We start from the raw sequence: 25,885 nt of genomic DNA on the forward strand, positions 1-25,885 counted from the left end.
GAATCACTCAGAAAGCATTTATTTATTCACTTGATTGGCACCTTTGCTTGCGTCTCATCCCAATTAATTCAGATATTTGGGAGATAGGCTCAGGCAATGCTCCCTGTAAAGCTCTCCAGATGATTCAATGGTGCTGTGAGGGGAAGGTTGGGCCCCAGTGAAGGAAGGGAATTCCATTTTGGAAGATGAAGTCAATGCATCCCATCAGTAGGACTGAATTTATTCAACTTTCAGGATTTGGACTGTTAAGAGAGAGGAGAGAAGTGGAATTTCCATATTCACACAGACATAGTGGCCTTGGGCTGAGGCACACAGCCTCCCTATGAACTGGAGCAGGGTTATTATCTATTGCAGTGAAGACACTTGTTCCTAGTCACTACCTCTCCAATAAGGAAAGAGCTGCCTATGACAAGACCCACAGTTTCTCAGGAAATGCCCAGGGGTTGAATGGAATTGAGACAAACTATCCCAGCAAGCCCTGTTGGAAACTCTCAGTCTCCCCCAGCTGCTTCTTCCTGAAAGAACAGTGGACCTCCTTGCTCTACTCCAGTTCTCTATCCTGCAGTGGGAAAGACTTTTTGGTTATACAAGTCTGGTTTCTTTCTACACATAATGTTACAAGGCAGTCATTCTGAGCCTACTTCACAGATAAAAAGCTGAGATCAAGAGCAGGTAAGTGACTTGAAGTAACTCAAAGTAACTTGTAACTTTTATAAGTATTACAGTCTGAACTGTAGTGGATTTGTTTCTCTTTCTTCTTTTTTTTCTGGTTGGATATTTTTTTTTCATTATTTATATATAACAGCAGGGAACCACCATTTGAGACAGCTATCTCTCTCCTCAGTCTATACCCAAAGGACTTAAAAAGAGCATACTACAGGGACACAGCCACATCAATGTTTATAGCAGCACAATTCACAATAGCTAAATTGTAGAACCAATCTAAATGCCCTTCAATAGATGATTGGATAAAAAAAAAAACGTGGCATAAATACACAATGGAATATTACTCAGCAATAAAAGAGAATAAAATCTCTTTTTTCTTTCTACTTCACCCTCTTTAATCTGTACCTGTGAATCAATTTGCTAATGTGCTGATTGTGAAAATGAGACTTAGATTCAGATTAATTAGGTTTGAATCCAAGTATTTTCTTTCCTAGCTGTGTGATTTGGGGTAAATCATGCAACTTTTCTTAGCCTCAGGGACCCGACTTGAAGTAAAAGGTCACAATGCTTATTCTAAAACAACTTTGTTACCTCTATCATTATATTGGTAAAATTATTAATAAAATTTGTAGCACAGAATAATCATCAAAGTTCAGTGTTATTATAAAATTTTATTAATATTTTTCTGTTATCTCTAACTGGCCATTCTTTTGCTTTTAGAATAATGCAATCATCCCTTGGAATCCACAGTGGTTTGGTTCACGGTCCTCCTCTTGTACCAAATTCCGTGAATGCTCAAGTCTGTGGTATAAAATGATGTAATATTTGCATACAATGTATACACATTTTTGCATCTATACCTTAAATCATCTCTTTGATGATTTATAATATCTCTTTGATCTTTACAATACCTAGGATGTTGTAAGTGCCAGGTAAATTCTTTTCATCCTACAATGTTTACAGAATAAGGACAAGAAAAGAAAGTCTGTACATGTTCAGCATATAAGCAGTTTTTAATAAATATTTTTGAGTGTTCAAATATGAAAGATTGTCTGTATTCTTAAATGGCTTTCTCAAATAAATTTTGACCCTTGCTGGCTTTTAAATTACTGGTTCCATTATATTCAAAAATGAAATATAAATGAAAGCTTTCACAAATTAAATCTTTCATTACTTAAAAATACACACTTAAAAATTACAAAATCACTTATTAAAATGTATTCCAGGATGCAATGATGATTCAACAATGAAAAATTTACTAATGTGGTTGGTCTAACATACCAATGAAATAATGGTCAAGAGAAATTAATATGAACTCTAAAATAGACCCTAAAAGGATCTTTTCAAATTTCATACATTTTTTTTCTTCACCTAGGAGAAAGTTTATAACTTTAATCAGATATTCAAATGTTATCATCAGATAATTAGTCTTTAAAACTAAAGTAATTCAATTATCACCTTTTCTATCTTTATATCTCTCATATACATTATAAAAATCAACACCCATATATAATTAAAGTATTATTCTATAGAAAGGGAGACTATTATAGATGTAAATGTTTATTTTCTGGTTTTCAAATTCTCCTACAGTAATGTCCACATATCCAATATCGCATTTGTTAAGGGCATTTTACATCAGAGACTAGTTCAGAGTGTCTACCCTGACTTCTGTCAGCATTTGTAAAGTTACATACTAGGTACTTAACCACAGTTATCTCCTACTACTAGGATTATAGATTGAATTCTTACTTTGAGTGAATAGTATTTTGAATACTCTTAAAGATAGCAATATTAGTTTTATAGTAAAATTAAAGTTGGGAATTTTAAATAAACTTCATTATTCTATAAACTTGTTATAATAACATGTTTGGGTAGCTATTTATGTTAGATACACAAAGTATAAAAATAAAGCAAATTCCTTTTAAAAGTCACTTTTGCATAGGCTTCTTATAATCAAAAAAAAGGGCATTCTCTGGAATTCCGTTATGTGACAGGAAGTATGATCCTGTTAAATTTTAACCCTTGTCCTTCCACATCTTCTGAACACTGCCTTTGGACATGAACCCAGTATATGAAATGATCACTTTTTCTCCTGTGTTCGTGGTGTTCTCATTTGTCACTTGGCGTTGGGATTTTGTTCCTTCTACTTACCAACTCTCCAGTTGAGCTGAGCTGCACTGGAGGTACCAGTGAGATCTGAGGAGCTGGAAAAAGCCATTGGAGACAGCAGGGATGCTAATGGGTCATCACAGTTGTCTAGAATGATAGGAAGAGAGAGAAAAAGAGATTAGATTGCCCATGAAAAGGGCAATCATGACATTAACTACCATCATTTATTAATCACTTTCTCCTCATAAAGTCAGGCCCCACTTCTTTCCTTGTGTTATTGCATCTACTCCTCACAAGAGGTCTGAAGGACAGGTGTGATTTTCTTTCACAGATGGTGGCAATGAAGCTCAGGGTTTCATGTAGATTGTCTGTGGTCCCAAGACTCACCCAGGAGTGTCTCATCCGCCTAGGTTTGTCTGACTCAAAAGCCCAGCTATCCATTCATTCCTTTAATTGACCGTTTGAGCAAAGCATTAATTAATTACACTTGTACTTATTCTAAAGAAAGGGAGACCATTATGGATGTAAATGTTTATTTTCTGGTCTTCAAGTTCTCCTATAGTAATTGTATCTAGAGGTATAAGATTGTTTCAAATAGCTTACTCTCTGCTTTGTGAACACCACTGCAAAATAAGTTACTCATCTTAGAAGCTCATTTATACTTTATACAGCATTAGAGAATAGCCTCAGAGTTTTTTTTTTTTTTTTGCAGTCTTAAATTTGATATTCACTTCAATAGGTACCATCCCAACTATTCTAAATGTGATATGCATGTTTTCTAAGGCTTCTTTGATAAAATCCAAATATGAGATAGGTGAGGTCACAGGCATAGACATGGTATTGACTCCTTATATGTCCCTCTAGATTGATACGAATGCCATGACCATCCAATTTCATATAGAGGATCCTGTCCTTCACTCTTAGCATATTGATGCTTTGGTTACAATATTGTACCCTCCAAAATTCATATTGAGATTGAATTGTCATTCTAGCAATGGAAACAGGAGAAACCTTCAAAAAGATAATTAAGCTGTGAAGGCTCCATTCTCATAGATGGGTTTTACGCCTTAAAAAGGGCTTTCGGGAATGTGGTTTCCTACACTCTTGCCTTCTACCATGTGATCACGTGGCAATTAGCTCTTGTTAGATGCTAGAACCTTTATATATGACTTTCCAGTTTCCAGAAATGTAAACCAATACATGTCTATTCATTTTAAATGACCTAGTTTTATGTATTCTGTTAGAACAGCACAAAAGTAGCTAGAACAATAGACTATCTTAGTCTTGTATAATAATTCCTTATTTTGTTTTTATCTTCCACTAGGTAGCACACTTTTTGTGGGCTCCTAGCAAAGAATCTGCAACATAATAGGTCCTGAAGAAAAGTTTGTGAAAAGGGTGGTATGGTGAATGATGAAGGAAGAAAGGAAGGGAAGAAAGGATCAATCAATCAATCAATCAATCATCAGCCTCAGAGTACCAACATTCTTTTCCTGTTTTTTTTTCCATGTTGTACAAAATTGATTCTGCAGAACATTGAGAAATGACTTCTTGAGACCTACACATACCTCATTCAAAACAAAATCAGAATGTGCTGTTCAGTTTGCAGGTAAACTTCTTAGGAAGCTTTGGTTTGATACGTTTTTAAAGAACATTCATATTGGTTCATGCTTGATTATCTAACAAATTCTTAGAGACCTGCATTTCAGCTAATTGCAGGAAAAATTAATTAGAAGCATAAGAATTAATTTTTTGTTTGTTAAGAGTGCTAAAAAATCAACTGGCAAAGTGTATTTTGAGTTCTCTCCAAACAGAAATGTTTGAAAAATATTTTGAGGTATTTGACAAACATGAGACAACACCAGATCCTCACTGGAGAAAGAACATAGATGTCACTACTTTGGTATCTCTGTAGTTGTGGTCACTCTGTGAACAGAAAGCAAAGCATGTGACTGTTTCACTCCTGGTATAAGACACAAATGTTAGATGATGTTTGCTTACCTCAAAGCACTTGCTTGAAAACATATTTTTACTTTATTTATATATTAGGAAACAATTTAAACATAATGTGGATGTGCAATTTACTTCTGACTTATCATCAGGAAATATCAGATAAATACAAAAAAAAAAATGAACCTTAGATGTATATTCCAAACACACACACACACACACACACACAAAATTATCAAATATAAACACAGAATTTAAAATTCACAACTGTGTTATGAGCTTCCCCCATTGACCTCTGTAGTTATCACTATCAACCCATTTCATAAAAACACCTTTCCATCACTTTGTAACAACTCAAGCCCTTATGACACCCAAATCCACAAGAAAACTGTGAATCTTTTAAAGGCAAAGAAACCTATTTATTATAGCATTTATGTATTTCTAAAATGTTTAATATGCATACAACTCTGCTATCATTTTATTAGGTTCTTACATTCTATGTGTCATTGATGCCTTTTGAGTATGGTGCTCCTAACCCTATTTTACCTTAAGCCCCCCTTTCTTTTTAAATTTTTTTAAAAATGTGTTTTAATTAGTTATACATGACAGTAAACTTCACTTATGCACTTTGATATATCATACATAAATGGGATATACTTTCTCATTTTTTCTGATTGTACATGCTGTGGAATTGCATCTGTCATGCCGTAAGCCCTTTCTTATAAGATTTTTTATTGTACAATTAACCAGTTGTGTTTATAAATGCATACACTATATTGGAGCAGAATCAACTATACTTCTGTAGAAATTTCAAGTCATCTCAAGTCACACATCACTCAAGAAACAACCCTGGAGTATAATTTTTCTCCTCATATTATAGTTGTTCTTGGAGGAATATGTTAACTATTAAAATGTCCATGAAATACTAGAAATGGATGTAACCTGGTCATTTAATTCAGTGCAAATATCTGACCTGATGTTGTGCCTATCCTCAGAGAAACATTAAGGACAGAGCTGAGTAAAAAGCTTTAAAATCTTACAGAGCTCATAGAACTATCAGAAATATAAAGATGTAAACAAATAAAGAAATGGGGAGGTTTAGGAAATGTTCACTAAGCATAGAGCCCAACTGCTAAAACTGGTACTCACTGTCTAGCCTTTCAGACAAGTGATCTTTGCCATCTCCTCCAACCCTCTGCCCTTCCCTCCTTCACAAGGCACTGGCCTTAGGGAGGACTCAGCTTCCAGGGCCCAATGGTGTCATGGCAAAGCTGTCACACTTCCTCCTCTGAAAACGGCTTGCCCTGTGTCTCAGCCTCTGAGGTTAATGGTTCCATTTCAGAAATAAGTAAATACATGAAACACAATCTATGCCAAGGGAAAGGCCTAGAGATTTTCATTGTTTTAGGTGCACCTCCTCACACACTCTATGCATTTCAACAGTGGCTTTGAGAGAAACTATTTGAACTTCAACTCCTTGCTCAAAATAGGATAAGAGTGGGAAATTTTCAAATTAGAAAGGAAGAAAGATGACATCACTCTCCATCTAGAGCAGAGACGTAGTTCTCTCTGCCATCTCTAAGTCAAGTGAATAACTTGATAACCTCACCTAAAAGAGACTGGAACATGACTCTTCTCAAAAGAGTTTACAATATAAACATCCTAAATCTAAAAGTGGGTGTGATTTTAGACAGGGTTCCTATTCTTAAAACAGAAGAGAAATGACCCAGCATACCTGAAAACAATCATTAGGTTTTGTTTTATTTTATTTTATGATTTGGAATAGCCTGGGGTAGTGGAAAGTATCTGGGTGTCTAGAACTAGGAGATCTTGGTTCCTAGATTTGTTTCTTCTTTTGACTCAATGACTCAATATAATAGATTCAAGTGAATTCAACTTTATTTTCATTGTCTGTAAAATAAAGAATCATCTCTGCCAAATACATTTATAGAATCATTTTAAAGATGGAATTAGAATAGATGAGGGGGAAAAACACAACTTTTTGTCAAGTATAAAGCCCAAAATGAGAACAGAAAGTGGTATATGAATTGCTGGTAATATCTTTCTGTAATTGAGAACAACTATTTTAACAATCTTATTTCTGGGATCTCATTTTTGTACCATGAAACCTGCCCAAGAATTGGTATCACAGATAGCTCTTTTGCACTAAAGGCTTACAATGGGCCAGATGAGCAGTAAAAGATGAAGTGGAGGGGAATGAGGGGGTAAAGGATCACAGAGCCTGGGATCTGCAGCCTCCTGGAGGCTGGCTCGACATCACACAGAACACATGGCAGGGAAGGAAGGAAAAGAAATACCATCTGTTCCACCCCTCCTGCATGCTTCCAATAAGCAAATCTATGTTATCGTTGAATTTCAGGTTCCACTAGCATCTCAGCCTTCTGACAGTGAGTTTGCACAATGCTAAATCCATCACTCTCTCCTCCAGAAGTGTGTGTATGTGTTTATCTGTATTTAGAGAAAAAGCTGAAAATGTGAAGAAACTGTGGTCCAAAGGGAGGTGTTTAAAGTTTAGGGAAAAAAATACTCAGGGATTAAACATCAGGTTTCTCCCCTACCCACTTCCAGTGGGACCACTTAAGACAGACCTTAAGCATTTTCCCAAAAATTGCTTTCAAGAAAAAGGGATTTTCCAAGAAACCACGGATACATTGGTGAAATTGAACACTTTCAAAATGAGCTTTCAAAAATCTTCATGGGCCTTTTCTCCCAACCTTTAGATGAAATTAAAAGGCAATTTTCAAAATGCAAACCCCGATTCAAAGGTGACATGTGATTCTCCATTTTTCCTCAGAAAATAAGTACCGTGCCATCTTCACTCTTTTTCTTGATAGCACAAAGGTCCCTGCCTGCTGCACACTGTCTTGTGCAGATAAAACTCTACACCTGTGGGTGAGACTGAGGCTCCTCTGCTGTTACAGTTCAAGTAGCTGTTTATGCAACCCCAGGGCTATTTGCAGATAATCTGCCTTGTATTCATAGACTAAAAGAATTTCAGGACCCAGAAGTCACATTTACGTTTGTTAAATCTAAATCTTTGCTTCACAAATGAGGGAAGAGAATAACACTGTTCAGGATTATCCAGATAATCGGTGGACCAGCCTGGACCAAAACTCAAGTTCATTCACTGTCTCCTGGTGACCACAGGGTCAGTTACCTGCCTCCTTTTCATAAGGCAGGTAATCATGAGTTATATTATTCTTCAGAAAAATTGTTTTAATGGGTGACTTTTTATTTGTTTTATTTTTAATTTTTTTAATTTCTTTTTTTCTTTTCTTTCTTTTTCTTTTCTTTTTTTTTTTTTTTGCAAAAGGAAAAACACCATCTCATTTCCCAGATAACAGACAAACATTGACAAAGGATAGTCTATCACTTTCAAAACTATTTGAATCTTTTTGCGTTCCTTATGTCTTCCTTCCTCACATTCTCCTAAGTCCCTCATTTCCCTAAGGCAAACAGACAAAAAGTAAAGCACAATGGGAAAGAAAAAAGAGGTAAGAACAGAAAAATAAATGAGACTTAATGTGATTGCCTATGAATATATATTTGCATAGATACTTAAGCATTTTAGTATTGCAATCTGAAGAAGTGGGGATAATTTGTTCCTTAATATATGTGTACAGTTCAGTGCTAGAGGTCTCCTATCACATTAATTAAAAGATGAAGGCACACACACCAAAAAGAAGTCTGGGTAATTACGATATTTACACAGCTTCTTAGAAATTATCATTGACTCTTTAAGATGATTCTACTTTAAGTAACATTTTTTTTTTGTTGCCAGCATATATTTTTATTCATTATTATTAAAATACCAATTGAGTTACAGATGGTGCTGAAGTGAAATTGTTTGCACTGTCTTGATTACCACAGTAAATTGTCTGTATATGGGGATTTGGAGCTTAAAAGATTCACTTGTATTTATAGGTAAGATAAAATTCCCCTTAGCACCGCACACTTAATGGCCTACTTTGTTTAAAAGACATAAACCATGCATTTTGTAGAGTGCCTACAATGGTGCTTAGAAGTGATAACTCATGCTTTTAGCTCCATTTCTTTCCCCCCTTGCTACCTATAATTTCACTTAGCAAACAACAAAAATAAATACTACAATATTACGCTGGAATCTGACCCTGTTGCCCTTTTCTACAAGGAAACCTCAAAAGATAAATTGTTTCATAATGAGCAGACCAGAAAACAATAGCTCTCTAAAATAAGTCATGAAAAGAAGGTCTATACTGGTCTTCATCTCCAAGCCTTTACAACACCTGCTTTTTGACCATCTGATGAATACTCAAGGTGAGGCTTTTGCCATGCCAAGGCAGAATAAAGTCAAATACAGAACTGAGCTCAAGAAACCAAGCATCTACGTTTCTTAATAAAGAAGAGATTAAACGTCTAGTTTAGTGGTAGAACTTGCAGTTAGCACGCAGAAGGCCTTGGCTTGGATTCAATCCCCAGCACAAAACAAAACATCAACAACAATAACACAACCAAAATTGCCTTTGTTTGTGAAAAATAGCATGTAAATTCATGTAAATAACATTTGGACAGGAATCCAGGAGTCCTGGACTTCCCTTGCTTGAACTGTAAACAGGTCTCATTTTACCTCTAAATCTCATTTCAGATTCCTCAACTGTAAAATGACAGTGATTACTGTTCAGTTGTTCCCTTATCATACTTTCAGCGAGCACATAGTAGGTGTCATAGTTTCCCTAGGTTTCAATACAGTGGAAGGCTTATGGCAAATCCCTCAAACATAGTAGAGGTGGACATGTCATTCACAGCAGACAGATGGGGCACTGAAGGCTGCAGGAACATCCAGAAGAGGACCTAGTCCTGTCTAGGAATTAACAAGAGGGTGCTGGAATTTGAACCAAAGTCTGTGTGACTCTGTGTACTGCTTATCTCAAAACCTGCTCTGGATCTCCACAACATAGTCCTTTGTCACAAACTGGCAGGGGAAGCTCCTGTTGGACTGACTACCTTGTGTTAATATTGCTCTTCTCTTTAATTGTGAAGAACATCTGTCCAGGGATGTTCCAGAGTTAGCGCAAACTCAATGGTTCTCAAACACCATTCTCTCTTGTATTAAAGTCTCCCCACCCATTTTTTTCCCATACCACCACTGGTTTTTGATTTGTTTTGTTTTAATTCTCAGATAAAGATATCTTGTTCAGATCACACTGTTACTTGTTTTCCATGTCTATTTTTAAATCTAATTCATCAATGACTTTCTCAATTCAATAAGTGTTTCTTTTTTTTTTTTCTTTTCTTTACTTTTTTTTTTTTTTGATGGGGTGTACTGGAGATTGAACTGAGGGGTATTTTACCACTGAGCCACATCCCCAGCCCTATTTTTTTGCATTTTATTTAACGACAGGGTCTTGCTGAGTTGCTTAGTGCCTCGATTTTGTCTAGGCTGGCTTTGAACTCTAGATCCTCCTGCCTCAACCTCCCGAGTCATTTGGATTAGAGTTGTGCACAACTACACCCAGGTTAACAAATGTTTCGTAATTCCCTCATATGTGAGACACAAAGTGTACTAATTATGAGAGGAATATAAAAGGCCATTCTGAACTGGAATTTTTAAACTTATTTATTTATAAAATAAGGGAGAGAGAAGGGAAAATGCATGGAAATGGAAGGAGACCCTCAGAGTTATACAAAAGTACATACAAGAGGAAGTGAGGGGAAGGGGAAAAATAATATAAGGGGGACAAACGAATGTCAGTAGAGGGAGCAGAGAGAGAAGAGGGGAGGGGAGGGGAGGGGAGGGGGGATAGTAGAGGATAGGAAAGGCAGCAGAACACAACAGACACTAGTATGGCAATATGTAAATCAATGGATGTGTAACTGATGTGATTCTGCAATCTGTATATGGGGTAAAAATGGGAGCTCATAACCCACTTGAATCAAATTGTGAAATATGATATATCAAGAACTATGTAATGTTTTGAACAGCCAACAATAAAAAAAAAAAGAAAGTTGGCTCTCATTTCATTGCAAAGAATGGGCTATGTGTGTGTGGGCATATGGCAGGGGTGAGAATAAGGCAGCAGGGTAATGAGCAAGCAAGATTTGTGGCAAGAAGAGTCAATCAGGGGATATAGAAATAGTAAAGACGATGTAATAAAGGCTAATTTTAAAAAATAATGACAATATGAATGGAAACAGGGTAAGAAAATCTAGCTATATTGTGTGGGAATAATCATGACCCGATGAACTGAAAGGAAGGTATAATTGAAGGATTTCTTCAAGATTTCTGGTTTCATTGGTGATCTGTTTTGTTATTCTGGAGAACTGGGAAGTGCCCAAATCAGTTTCTAAAATTAATTCTCTAAATCAAGAGATACAGAAGTGATAAATGGTCATACATTTAAACAACTGTCAAATTATAAAGTTCTTCATCTATCTTTTAGATGAATAAAATAAGTATTATCATGAGACTAAACATTATATATCCCTATGTTTTTTGCTTATTATCAGATGACAAGCCATAAGACATTATAAGGTGATGCTTTCTTAATTGTCCAAAGACAGGTGAGCAATGTGTTCTATATTTAAGATAATGAAAAATGACATTGATCTGAGGTTGGTAGTTCCTCATGCCTCTGGAGTAAAATTACAGTTTCTAGATTTTATTGTGAGCTGACTCTTGGTTATTTCATCTTCTGACACTCCTAATTTCTCAGTCTGTGCTGAGACTTGACAATCTATTGGCAGTATTTTGGGCATATAGGGTTCCAGCACTGTGACCCTCCATATCTGAGAGTTCTCTGTCCCTCCTCTTCATTACACTCCCACCAACTCTTGCTCACCACAAAATGCAAATACTTTCAGACGTGTGCTTTGACGTCTCCACAGAAGAGAACCTCTTTCTGCTTTTGAGATCTTTTGTGTCTTGTATTCTCCCTCTACTAGGAGGACCAACACAACAAGGAACATTTGTTTGGAAGATGATGTCAAACTAGTAACAGATAACTCTTTGAGAGAAGACCCCGTCTTAGTCATCATCCTGACTTCATGACTTTTACAGTGAAGACCAAAAAGCACTCAATAATTATCCATCAGAATTTTAAATAAGTGGAGGACAATCTTAAATTAGCACTAAAATCCAAGTAAGAACTAAAGTCTAGGCAGCTTTCTAAAATGCAAAATATCTGAGCAATATTTATCTCATTTGCCTGAGTCACATAGGGGAATGAAAGCAACACTATGCATTCTGGAAGACAATATTGATGAGACTGTCATTATCATCCCTTACATATGTAAGATTTCTAAATACATTCTTATAGCATCAGGTAGGTAAGACAGTCAAGGTGGTCACTGAGAAGAGGAAGCATGAGTATTCAGGTCCCACAGTATTACCTGGGGAGGCAAAGACATATTCTCTCCAAAATATTTATCCCAGTCATCAACACCCTCTCATTTTTCAAGAGCAGAAACAAAGTCTCAGAGAGTGCTGGGAACATACCTAAGAATCTGGAAGACAGCCTGATTGTGTAGCTTGGGAGTCTTATGAGCATGTAAGCCACATGGAATAGAAAGAGACTATCACATGGGTGGGTAGCATCACCCTGCTTGTACATTGGTTACTGTATTGACTAGCCTGGTTAATTTAGGCAAATCCAGTCCCTCCTCTGCTTCATTATCCCTCCCTTCCTCTTTAGAAAACAATACTTGCCTCCCTTCCCGCCGCCAAGGTGATCATGATAAATGAGGATAATCATGAATCATCAACAGTGCTTGGCATGTAGAAAATGTTCAGTTAATAGCAGCTCTAACATTGTAATTATAATTGTCCAGTAAACCTCTGTAAATATTTTTGAGTAAGAAAATAATGTTTAGAAAGTGCACACATTTGAATCCTGAAGTTGTAACATCAAAATACTGTCAATTTGAATAATCATCTTTATCATAATTCATCACTATGTCTTTCTCTTAGCTTGGATTTCTGTATTTGGAGGGTGGAAGCAAATTATTTGTTGGCCAGGGTGGTCCATAATCTGCCACGGGTGATTTCCCCTCACCCACTGGTTCGGTTTGATCTGTGATGGAGAGATCTAGTTTATGTTTTGTTTGTTTGGTTGTTTGTTTGTTTAGAATATTTTTCTAGTTTAATTTCTTTACCGGAAAGAAGGGAATTGGGCAGAACTCAGGCTAAATCCCAAGTCCATCACTTTTTCTTTTTTCATTCTTTAATATGATATTGCTCTTAAAAATATATCTAAGATAAAAGATGTGAAAGTAGACAATAATGTATACATGGAGGTAAAAATTAACTATTCAGAGATCCTCTGACTACCATATTTCAGTTTTGGAGATACTACTTTTCACATTAACTCAAAAATCCTGGGTGTCATTTACTGGACCAGACTGTATTGTTCTGCCATTAGTTAAAACTCTGCACACTGGAGAAAGTTTGCATCTCAAAAGAGGGAGAGGCCAGGTTCCAACAGTCTACTTCACCAATTGCACTGTGGTCCTGAGAGCCCACCCATGTAGAATCGAATAGGATCCTTCAGGACTTTATGAAATGATCTACCAAGCACTCAAGTACAATGATTTTTTTGAAACATCTCAGGCCTCTAGATAATGATTTTTGGGGGGACAGGCTAAAAATAAAAGCTTGTTCAGGCAAAATGCTCCAGCATGTTCTACTTTTCCTTGTAAAATACTCTTTTTGCTCATCCCAAATTACAATTGTGATTCTTAAGCAAACGTTGACTGTAGCTATCAAGACATAAAATGCTATAAATGTTATATGTACATGTCCAGGTATTTGGTTCTATAATTTTAAAACATCAATAAAATGTAAGTTGTATTCAGAGTTTGCAAATCTGTCATGGTCAGATGAGTTCAATTTCCATTTTTACCTCACCCAACCCTTCAAATTATGCATGAACAGATTAAAAATTGCAGGAAAATACATTGCTTTGTATTCACTAAATATCTTCTACTTTGGAGAAAATCTTTAGCAATCAAATAACATGAGAAAAGACACACTGGAAAGCAATTATAACCCCGGGAAAATTTCGTTTTATTGCTCAAGACAGAAAGTGGTGTATTTCAAAACTGTGAGCAAAGATTAATGGAGATGAAGGGAGTGGTAAGTGGCCGTGAACCAAGACATTTAACTTTAATGTCACTGCAAAACATGAGAAGTCATCATTTTAAGTCTCAGTAACCTCAAACTGAAATGCATTCATTGCTTTTTCTTTCTTTCTTTTTTATCCACTCTACAATATACTTTGCCACTTTGCAAGTTGAATGATCCTGACAAGAATTTGGTTTGAAAGTTCATTTCTTTCTTTTTTTTTCTTCCCTGAGAAAGGTTAAGTTTAACTTTGATGACAGCATAGCTTGGAAATCTCCTGCCATGTGTTTCCTCCAGGCAAGAAGGCAAAGGATTTTCACTTTTTCTGTCAGCTTTAGCTCTATCTCAAGTGGTTAGGAGTCAAGCCTTGGAAGGGAAAAGAGAGAATGAAGAAAATAGAATCTTTAGTGCATAGCTTTGGTTTCAGTGTTGCATACAGACTGTTTCAAGTGCATTTGGATGAACTAGGTCACAGAGTCTCGTTCCTTAGAATCTATAGAATGTGTTAGGAAGAAGTTCTGGTTTCTTGAAATTGAATTTTAATTTGGATTAAATTTAGTGTACTAGGAAGATGTGAATTCATACCATTAGACATGAAGCATTATATTTACCATAAAAACTTGAACTGAATCTATATGAATACTGAAAAGTCAGAAAAAATTCAATTATGTCTGATATCTACTTATATTTAAACTGCATAGTCTTTTATTTTTTTCTGCATATAACCAGTACCTTCAAAAGAGGTGTACCTTGATGAAATTCCTAGCAGGGTCACCTCCCTACCATGGTAAGTACCTGACTCCATTGCAGAATCTATCTGGTGTCTGTTACCTGTTACTGGAACAGGCACTTGCTTTTGATTTCCTAGTGTTCTCCCTATGACAGGGCTTCGCGAACTTTTTTGCAAGCATGAATGATCATGATAACACACAGATTTTGACATAGGATCAAGATTCCAGCTGTTTCTGATGCTGTTGGTTCAAGAGCCATATTTGGATCAATAAGGGTCCAGGGCACTAGCCGCCTCCATTGTCTGGATTTCCTGTACTTTACTACTTAATTAAAATACCCCTTCTGACCAACTTAGACCTCTGGAATCTACAAAACCCTTATAATAGCACACAAAGATCTTGGTAATTGTGCCCAGCCCTGTGGTGAAGGAAAAAGAGGTGAAAGATGAGAAAAAGAGGGAATTTTAAGCATTGCATTATGTAAAAGAAGTTTACTTTTCTATTTCAAAACATCCTGCAATGCAGCCCCAGTGGGTCCTGTCCCAGTTGCCATCACTACCATTCTGGTAACACTTACCATTTATTGAGTTCAGACAATGGGCTGCTGCTACAGGTGATTTCCATCAATTAAGTCATTTAATGATCCCTAGTTATCCTGGTGTTATGAAAAAAACTGAGCATCAGAGTATTTAAGTAATTTGCTAAAGATCACAAAGCTGGGATTGGCCCTAGATCTGGTCAAATCTCCATAGTTACCACTCTGATGAATTGATCCCCAATACTATGTCAGTTCCTTCAACTAATTTGTTCTCAATCTTGGGGCCAATCATGGCACATTTAGAAAAAGTACAAGCGATTTCTATATACACTCTGCCCAGCATTCTTGCAATATCTGAGTATACCTAAACCAAATTTTAAATTATCAAGTAGGAACTAAAAGCCCACTATTACCATTTCTAAAGGGAGCCCTTATTTGAAAACTTTGTTTGGAGATCTTTTATCAGAGTTTGGAAAATACTACTAGCATACACATAATTCCCCAGTGTCCACTGGATTCAGCATGACATACAGTGGGTGTAAAAAGAGAATTATCTTCAGTATTAGTATTGTGTTTTTTTCTAGTGCCTCTACTTATAGGACCACAACTAATTGCTTTGAAAACTGTAATTTGATTCAGGGGAAACTAGAGACATTAGTTCTCTAAGCCTTACTGAATTTCCTGACCTGGAGAGTTTACTTTGACTTTCCTACCCAGTAGTTTTCTAAGTTGAAAGAGAAGCAAGGGAAGATTGACTGCAGGTAGGGAAATAGTGTAGGCTTCCAGGTTCTCTTACCTGTGTCAGATATTTGAGTGAGCCATAACAATGAAGAGTAACTGGGTTGATTCCATCTAAGCCATGCTAGTGCACTCTTGCCATTTACGATGAGACAGCTTAGGAAAGGAAAGGCTGAGGGAGGCATTGCTACACAGGTGGATTCTACAGGATCTGTGGATCTCAGAGGTGTCTTTACCCTAAGACGGCCATGTTTCAGAGAATAAGTGAAGAGGGCTCCAAAAGAGGGGGCAGAAAGCTGTAGGAAATTCAGGTTTCAGCTGACCTTCGGGTGACAGACAAACAAGTGGAAAGCAGACAGGTTGTGGACGAATTTTGCCCCTGAACCAGGAGTTCAGGATTGGTTGAAAAGTAAGAAATGCAAGGTAAGAGAGAAGAGCCTGCAACCTATGAATGAAGATGGACACTGAAAATAGGGAGTTAATATGCAATAGCTATGGAGTTTTTCAGCGATGCAAAATTCAATAAGTTCTAGAGATCTATTGTACAGTATTGGGTCTTTAGGTGACAGTAAATGGAATTTTACTCAGCATTAAAAAAAAATCATGGCATTGGCAGATAAATGGATGGTATTGGAGAAGATAATGCTAAGTGTAATTAGCCAATTCCCCAAAAAACAAATGCCAAATGTTTTCTCTGATATAAGGAAGCCTAACTCATAGTGGGATAGGGAGGGACAGCATGGGAAGATTAGATTAATTCTAGATAGGGGAGAGGGATGGGAGGGAAAAGGAGGGGCAGGGATTAGCAAGGATGGTAGAATGTGATGGACATCATTATACAAAGTACATGTATGAAGACTTCAATTGGGTGTCAACATACTTTATGTACAAACAGAGATATGAAAAACTGTGGTATATATGTGTATTAAGAATTGTAATGCAAAAAAAATCAAAGTACATATATAAAGGCATGAATTGACGTGAACATACTTTATATACAGAGATATGAAAAATTGTGCTCTATATGTGTAATAAGAATTGTAATGCATTCCACTGTTGCGGTATATTTATAATAAAAATAAAATCAATAAAAGCTAAAAATAAATAAATAACATAAAAATGTCTTAAAAGGGCTGGGGTTGTAACTCAGTGTTAGAGCACTTGCCTATCATGTGTGAGGCACTGGGTTCCATCCCCAGCACCAGATATAAGTAAATGAATGAAATAAAAATATCGTGTCCATCTCCAACTAAAAATATTTCTTAAAAATGTCTTAAAATACTAGATTTCATGTTTGTCACGACTTAATTGTCAAATCATGTTATATGATTTGGAAAAAAAAAACTAAAATGAGGTATGACTTAGGAGGTAGAAGAATTTAAAAGTTATTGAAAGTCTGAACCAGTTCATGCCAACAGAAGGAAAACATTTTGAGAAAAATTTCATCAATTGTTGGTGTCTCAAGAACTTTGAATGAGATCAGTAATTTATAAAGGAGAGTAAATCCTAAATAGAATTCTGCAATAGTTGACAGGAGAAGAATGGCTTAATATTAGGAGATTATTTAATATTATTTTCCACATTGAAAGATAAAAGGTGGAAAATAATATCACTATTTCAATCGATTTAAAAAATCAATATACAATATAAAATCTCAACTTCTATTATTCACAAACCTTTTTAGCAAATTAGGAATAAAGAGGTGTCTGTGCCAAACTAGAGCAAGCATTATCCTAAATGATGAAATATTGAATGCATTTCCTTAGAATTATGAGAAAGACAAACACTCCCACCATGAAGATTTTTCTACTCCACTCTATACTGAAAAGCTTAGCTAGCAGAGTTCACAAGGAAAGGAAAGAAAATTTCTAAAATTGGTGTTGGAACTTAGAAAATGATATCCCAAAGGGTTGTGTGTTGCCTGGTTAAGCATATTCCACTAAAAAGAGATGGGGTGACCTCAGAGGAAAGGATTCTTTGATCTTTCTCTGATATCTTCTCACCCCTCTTTCTTTGTACCAGAAGCAAGTCATAGAAACCAGAAATCTTCCTGAAGGATGGAACAGAAACTAAACTTGTCTTCCTCAAAGTAAGCCATAAAAGCAAGAAAGTTCACTCTCTTCCTTTTCCCTAGAAGGCGCTCCTTCCAAGGGATTCTGATCCAAACTGAAGAGGAATGCTACAGTCCAACAACCTGAACAGCAGGCCCTGCAGTATCTCCCCCTCAGTCAATTTCATTTGATCTTCCCTTGGTCCAATCATATCTCTAACCGAGGAGCTTAAGAACAGTTTTTCCTGAGTCTGTTTTTTTTTTTTTTTTTTAAGTTTCATTTATTTATTGATTTTTGTTAAGGAGAAATTTTAACAAATCCACCAGCCTCTGCAAAGAGTCTTAAGGTCATCATTTCCTAAGGTTTCCAAGTAATGTAAGAATTTTTGTAAATAAGTGTGCTAGTTTTTTCTGTTATTAACCCGCTTTTGGTTCAGGGGTGTGTTCCAAATGCTAATTTATGAGATCTGAAGACAAATTATTTTTTTTCCCTTTACATTAGAAAGTAGAAAACATAAGTCTTTATTTATGCGTGACTTGATTGAATATTTTAAAAAACTAAAATAATCTACATAGAGATTATTAGAATTAATAAAAGTGTTCATCAAGTTGATACACTAAAACCAATGTACAAAAATCAATTGTGTTTATACATATGAGCTGCAAATAAATAATGATTTAAAAAACAGAAGATATGCAGTTTCAAGAATTTGGGAATGAAATTGAGACGATATGTGAAGAAATTATAAAACATTTTGGAAAGACCTAAATAAAGGAAGAGGAATTCTTTGTTCTTGGAGAGGAAGAATCAAGATTGTAAAGTTTGCACTTGTGATTCTCCCTAAATAGGTCCATACATTCACTCTCCATTCAGACTTTTGAGTTTCCTTTCCTCCTTACCCCCCTTTTTTTCTGTCTGCCTTCCTTTTAAACTTTGTTTTAACTTCTTTTTTTTAATGTCTTTTAATCCTGACCAGCTGGTTCTGAAGTTGACAAGAAAAGAACCAACATTCAGGAATATTTGAAGAATATTCCTGAAGGAATAAATAATGAACAGAAATGCCTTGCTAGATATAATAGTGATTTAGGCAGTGCGTACATTGTTGTGCAACAGAATATTACCAATGTAAAAAAAAATGAAACAAGCAGACATAGGCTTAAAAATGATAGGATCTTGATTTGTGATTCAATTAGTCCCATGAATAAAAAACTAATATAATTTACAATACATGATACTGAAAAAATCCATGTGATAATACATGAAATTCAATATATTTCCTCTCTCTCTCTCTCTCTATTTCTCTCTCTCTCTCTCTCTCTCTCTCTCTCTCTCTCTCTCTCTCTCTCTCTCACAGACACACACACACACACAAATTCCAGACAGAGTAAACATTTGAATGTAAAAGATAAAACTACAGAATTTCCAGGAAGCTCTACAAGATAATGTTGCTATGACTTTAAGCTAGAGAGTTACTCTTTTTCAACAAAAATACAGACAATCAAAATTGTCAAATAAGTGATGGATTAATTTTCCTATATAAAAAATAAAAAACTTCTGTTCATTAAAAATATACATGAAAGAGGAGTAAAAATCCAAACCACACATCAAAAGATAACTTTAGAAACTATATAACTGACAAAATATTAGAATTCAGAATACATAATTAATTTCTACAAATCAATAAAAAGGCAGATGGCTCAGTAGAAACATATTCAAAATATCTGAAGAGAATTTTTTTTTTTAAAAAAGAGCCCCAAATGGCTTAAATGTTTAACAAACCTCACTGGAGTATTTAGAGAGATGGAAATTAAAACAGAAAGGAAATGTATTTCTCATACCATCCATTGACACAAGATTTCTGACATTAGAAGTTCTCAGGAAGATTATGTAGCAACTGTGAATATAAGATCTGGGACAAACAGACAATGATTTGATATTATCAATAAAGTTAAGGGTTTGCACACCTCATGAATAAGTAGTCTCATTGGCAAGTGTAGACTCTACACAAATGATTTCCTCAGGTGCCCCAAGATGTGGCAAAATTATTCTTTTTGACCTTGTTCATTATAGCAGAAAACTGGAAGCAACCCAACTACTCCCTAACAATAGAATGGATAGATAGACTTTTGTATTTTCTTAAAAAGAAAAATCATTCAGCATGAGAATAAACTACAGCTACATGCAACAGCATCATTGGAAATCCAGGAATAAGACCCAGTGGAAAAGATAAGTCCTAGAAGAAGAAACAGTGAATGGATATATTTATATGAAATTTAAAATTAACACAAAACTAAACGTAGACTTGTAGGTATAAATCCTTCTTAAAGGAAAGCAAGGGAATCATAAACAGAGTTATCAGGATATACGTATCTGCAAAAAAAGGAGGAAAATAAATAGAATTGGAGAGGGGATTTTAACATGATGTCAGTACTTTTCCTAAATTGAGGTGGTGAGCACATATATGTATATTAATTGTTAATATTCATACTTTACACATAACTAATTCACACACATATATGTATATATATATATATATATATATATATATATATAAAACTTAATAAAAAGAATTTTGAAGAACAAAATAAAAACTGTGTGAATAGAGTTTGTAAATGATATTGAATTGACTGGTGTGAGACACTGCCTCAGGTCATTTATTTATACCATTCCCATTTTCACCCACAGCAGAGGTGTGGAAGGTGTGTGCATCAAGCCTGACTCACAGGTAAATGAATGGGAATTAGACAGGGGCAGAAAGTGCCAGCATTGGGGCTGGGGTTGTGGCTCAGTGGTAGAGCACTCGCCTCTCATGTGCTGCGGGGCGCTGGGTTTGATACTCAGCACCACATAAAAATAAAATATAAAGACATTGAGTCCAGCTACAACTAACAAAAAAATATGAAAAATAAAGAAAAAGAAAAAGAAAGTGCCAGCATTGTACTTGGACCTTAGGACCTGAGAAGAAAAAGCAGATAAGAATGTATGAACTTGGATCCTCGTGATGTATCTTTTTTGTATTTTACTAAGTCCCTAATGAACTCATTACTAATTTACTAACGTTGCCTTTTTCTTTGTAAGTGAGGTCTTTTACAAAATTTTTGTGATTGTTTTCAAACTAGGATGCCCTCAGGGACTTTGCAGTTCAAGACAATACATGGTGGCATTCCATACAATGTTCCATTTTGTGCCAATGGTCTTCTCTTTGCTAATGAGGATGATAAATGAGTATGCCATCTTTGCATGGAAATATGGAAAGCAATAGAAATTGGGAACTGCCCATGATACAAATTAGTGGCAAAACTTTCATGATAAAAGTGTTATTTTATGTACATCTCCTAGTTTCTAAATTGGGCTCTGGGCCCTCAGAAGAACTCTTGGAAGTAGATATTCTCATGCTAATTGTAACATGAGGAAACTGAGGCTGATGCTGGGTAAGGAATTTAGCTATGAAGAGCCAAGCTGTGAATGTAAATTAACCAGATCCCTTACTTATATCAACTGTAGAATCCTTTTCACCTAGGGACAGGCTTTCTTGTAAGACAGATCTCCATTACTTCTTTATCAGAGGTAATACCTTGAACAAATTAAGCCATTGTACATGTAGCTTGACAATTTTCTTCTTCCCTTGAGCATTTTTCAAATCATTATTTCCTGATCAAGAAAGAACTGCTGCTATTTTTATCTGGGGCCATTTATTTAAAAAAGAGAGAGAGAGAGAGAGAGAGAGAGAGAGAGAGAGAGAGAGAGAGAGAGAGAGAGAGAGAGATGGCACTAAAAAAGACATTGTGTAAAGTACTAAGAATCCTAGCCACAGTTAGGCACACCATCAAACCAGATGCCCAAGTTTTATATTAACTAACTCACAGTGGGAAATTTGGCTGCATGCTACATAGAAACTTGGTTCTTGAAAAATTGTGAGCAAATTAATGTTTTTTATTCAAAGTCATAGCTTTTTCTACCCTTATTTAGGGGGGATGCAATTAGACCCATGTAAAAATTATGAGTCAATGAAATTCCATATTCCTAGGATCATTTTCATCATCCTCCCCCTTCTCCATCTCTTATTCTCTTTCTCATCACTCCCATTCCCTTGCTTCACAAGCTGTCGTTCATATATGGCTCATGTGTGTGTTATATTCTATTGTGCTTGTTTTCCTTCTATGCATGAGCATAATTTTTAAATTGGGGGGGTAATTATAAGGTAAAGGAAAATCTACACATGATGACACATGCCAAATCCAGCCCACTGTCTATTTTTTTTTTGTATGCTTCTTTTTTGGAGCATTAGCCATATACATCCATCTGTGTCATGCCCATGGGGCTGCTTTCAGTGCACTGGGACCTTACAGAGTAATTGCAAGACAGACTCAGGGTTTCCCAGCTCTGCCTATTACTTTCAAGGTCTTTACAGACCTAGTTTTCTGACTCCTGCGTTAGGATGTTAATGACTGTAACTTATAACTTATGCCCCTTACCCATTCTCTAATAACCCCTAAATTGAGCATTCTCGGGTTCACTCTCCTAAGAAACTATACAAGAATCTTTAAAAATATATGCTCAGGGAAGAATGGATGGTTTTAATGGCATGTACATCGCTGGATCCTGCTTTCCCTGCTAGCCGGCTCTCCATCATGGCTTTACCCACCCACATCAGCCCTGATCATGTTCAGCTGTCTGCTTTTTGCTAGAGTTTTGGATGTTAAGTGAATTCTTTTTGTTGCTTAAATACATATTATTGATTTTTAGTATGAAGGACTTCTCTTCAGATTCTTTATGTGCTTTTGAGTTTTTCATTTTTTTATTATTTCTGAAAGTGACAGTGAACTATTTCAACATATGTATATTGATGTGGTTTTCCTTTTAGTTATGACTTTTGGTCTGTAGGATCTCTCCCATATTTTACCAAAAATTCTAAATGAATTAGGACACTGCTATCCATTTATTAATTTTCTCCTTTGTGTCTAATATAGAAGAGACACGCTTTTCTGGAATACCAATGCTAAATTAGAGTAGCTGTTACTATCATTATATCAAATTATATTATATATAATTATATAATATTACATAGAATGTAGTGTCAAATGTAATATGCAATATTATTATTACATTATTAGTATATCATTATTAAAATGTAGCAAACTAAAGTGTTCTAAGTAAAAATTTTCATTGATTTGCCTGTATTTTCAAATAATGTTGATTAGTAACTGATTTGATTGGATGTAAACAACTTCTAAATAATTGCAATTATTCACCAACACCTACAGAAGCAAATAGAAGATCAATAAATACATCCTTATGAAAATCAAGGCCTCTTTGTGTTATCTGAACATGGATCATCTGTACATGGAACCTAGTATATCCCTGTACTATGTGGAATTTGGGTTTTGTTAACATGTATGGAAAATGGTATTTGCTACTTGTTTTCTTCCACAGCTGTTCTTCCCCAAATGTAAAATGCAGCTCAGAGATTTGGGATGGTATGAAAAGCATGCTAATGTACCAAATGTTGAAATGGTTTGGTTGTCTTGAGAAGAAAACAAAAGGGAGAGTGGTTGGGAGGTAATATGAAATGGGGGAATTTTGCAGCATCTGTGTCCTAGAGCCCATGTAAAAGGATCTGGACATGCCCTCTAAGGCTGGGGATTGGTTGGAGGTGAGGATGCTGGTGAAAAGCCATTAAGTTATTGCCAAAGAGATGTGGACTAAGGTTGACTAGGTCACTTATGACCCAGAACTCAGGAACAACAGTAAAGTGAGCTCCACACCCAATCATACTGGGTCTCCCTTCTGTTTATTTGCATAAGTCTGCTCAGGGCTCAAGTCTGGCAGCCCCTGTTACACCTCTACTCTCCATCTCTTCCCTCTTTACCTCCTCTGCCCCCCCCCCCCAGGGTACACATTAACCATCTGCTAGAGTCAAGCCTCAGGTCTGACATTCTAGAGATTTAATAGCTATTAGTTGAAAAATAAGTGTGTCAAATTTCACGAACTGGCTGTAGAATAAAGGAGAAAACTCATCAAAGTAAAATGTCAATCCCCAAGTGTCCAATGGAGTATTGTTTTCCAAGTGAAAGGCTGGAGGTTCAGTGTCTTTTTAAAAATCATAATAAAATGTTTGCTTTTCAACACTAAGGCTGTCAAACTAGACCTTCTGGGACATTTTTTTCCCCATTCGGAGTAAAATTTCATGTCATGTTAATTCTTAAAGCAGACTTTCTTTCCTATCAAAAGGTATTTCTTGAACAGCCACTCTTTTACCATCAGCTTTGGATGTTTGAGAAGCATCTAAAAGAGACAAAGATGCCTTCCTTCAAAAATCCTGACTCTTAACTAATGAAGACAGATAATAAGCAAGGTTCATAATAAATAAGTCAGCCACGGGTTATAGGCTGAGTTGTGTCACCCTCCCCCAAAAGAAAAGATAGGTTACAATTTGAAGTCTGAACTTAAGCATCTTCAAATGGTACCATATTTTCAAATAGGGTCTTTTTAGATTTAATCCAGATAAGGTAAGGTCATGAAGGAGGATGGGCCTTTGCCCAATACAACTGGTATTTTTATAGGAGGAGGGAAATTTGGACACAAGATGCATGGAGAACATCCTGTGAAGACCCACACAAATACAGAAGGAAGATCCTTCAAGTGAGGCCAGGGTCAGAAATTGAAGTTACACATCCCCAAACCAGGGAATGGCTAGAAACTGGAGAAGATGAAGAGGGATCCTCCCCAAGCACTTTAAAGGACAGCATGGCCCTGCCAACTTTATTTCAAATTTCTAGCCTCCAGAACTGTAAAATAATATTATATATAGTATATGAATAACCTATATAATATATATATATATATATATATATATATATATATATATATATATATATATATATATATATATATATATATGTTAATCATAAGAAAGTGTTTGCTTTTCAACACCAAGGCTATCAAACTTGGGCTTCAGGGGCATTTTTCCTCATTCTGAGTAAAAATTCATGTCAAATTAATCCTTAATTATACATATTTTATATATATATATATAATATATATATATAATATATATATATATTTATATATATATATATAAAATACTGTTATAAGCCATTTAATTTTCAGCAGTTTGTTATAGCAGCTTGAAAGAACTAATAAGGCATGCATACTAGAAATTCATAAATGATAAGGAACAAAGAAAAAATAGAGAAAAGTAAGGTAGTTGAGAGAAACCAGAAATAAGGTAGAACACTCAGTAGGGCAGTCAGTGATAGACTTCTTGTGACAATAGCATCTGACACAAAGGTGAGGATAGTAGCCCAGAGGTCATGTAAAATAAGGGTATGCAGGCATGGAGACTGCTGGACAAGAGTTCAACATTTTGTAGCTGAAAGGACTGAGTATAAGAGACATGAAAGTGGGAACGTGGATTCTGAGGGCTCCCAGGTCAGATCATGGAGTCTTGCTGGCCACGTAAGAAGCCTAGAATTTTGAGATGGGGTTCCGTGGTTGGAGTTTTTGAGGAATCGGATCTTTTTTTTGTATTTTGATCCAGTTGTACCACTTCTCTATTGCGTGTAGGACATTGGAGACCGGGGAACCTTTTAAAACACCACTGAAAACTAATCTGAGCAAGGAATGATGAGAGCTTGAGCCTGAGGGGCAGCCACGTTTCTGATGAGAAGAGACAGGATTCTGGATGAGTCTTAAAGGTAGAGACAGTGCAGTTTCCTTACGGATGATGAGTGGTTGATAAGAGCAGTCGGGGAAGGCCCTGAGGTTTTGAGTGTGGCAACTGGCTGGGTGGAATCGCCACAGCATGGAGAATGTGAAAGCATGCAGATAGATCGTATCGTGGAGTTCAGTTTTGACATCTTGAATCTGAACTACCAAATAGATATCATGTCAGTCTGGGGGCCAGGAGGAAGCGGTTGGCACTCTCAAACACAAGGAAGAGAATAGAACAAAGGGACAGTCCCCAAAGTGTGGACAGGGTGGA

General features: G+C 36.0%; 1 protein-coding gene across 1 annotated transcript in view; it reads right to left on the bottom strand.

Moving 5' to 3' along the window:
• Cntnap5 (contactin associated protein family member 5) overlaps positions 1-25,885 on the bottom strand; it is an 824,707-nt gene that overhangs the window by 632,548 nt on the left and 166,274 nt on the right. Inside the window, exon 2 of the mRNA XM_046463789.2 lies at positions 2,818-2,922. Within this exon, the coding sequence (XP_046319745.1) occupies positions 2,818-2,922 (105 nt within the window). The remainder of the gene's footprint in view (positions 1-2,817; positions 2,923-25,885) is intronic.

This window comes from Marmota monax, unplaced genomic scaffold, assembly GCF_021218885.2.
Source record: "Marmota monax isolate L192 unplaced genomic scaffold, Marmota_monax_Labrador192_F-V1.1 WCK01_AAM20220418_F8-fsc00034, whole genome shotgun sequence".
Lineage (NCBI taxonomy): Eukaryota > Metazoa > Chordata > Mammalia > Rodentia > Sciuridae > Marmota > Marmota monax.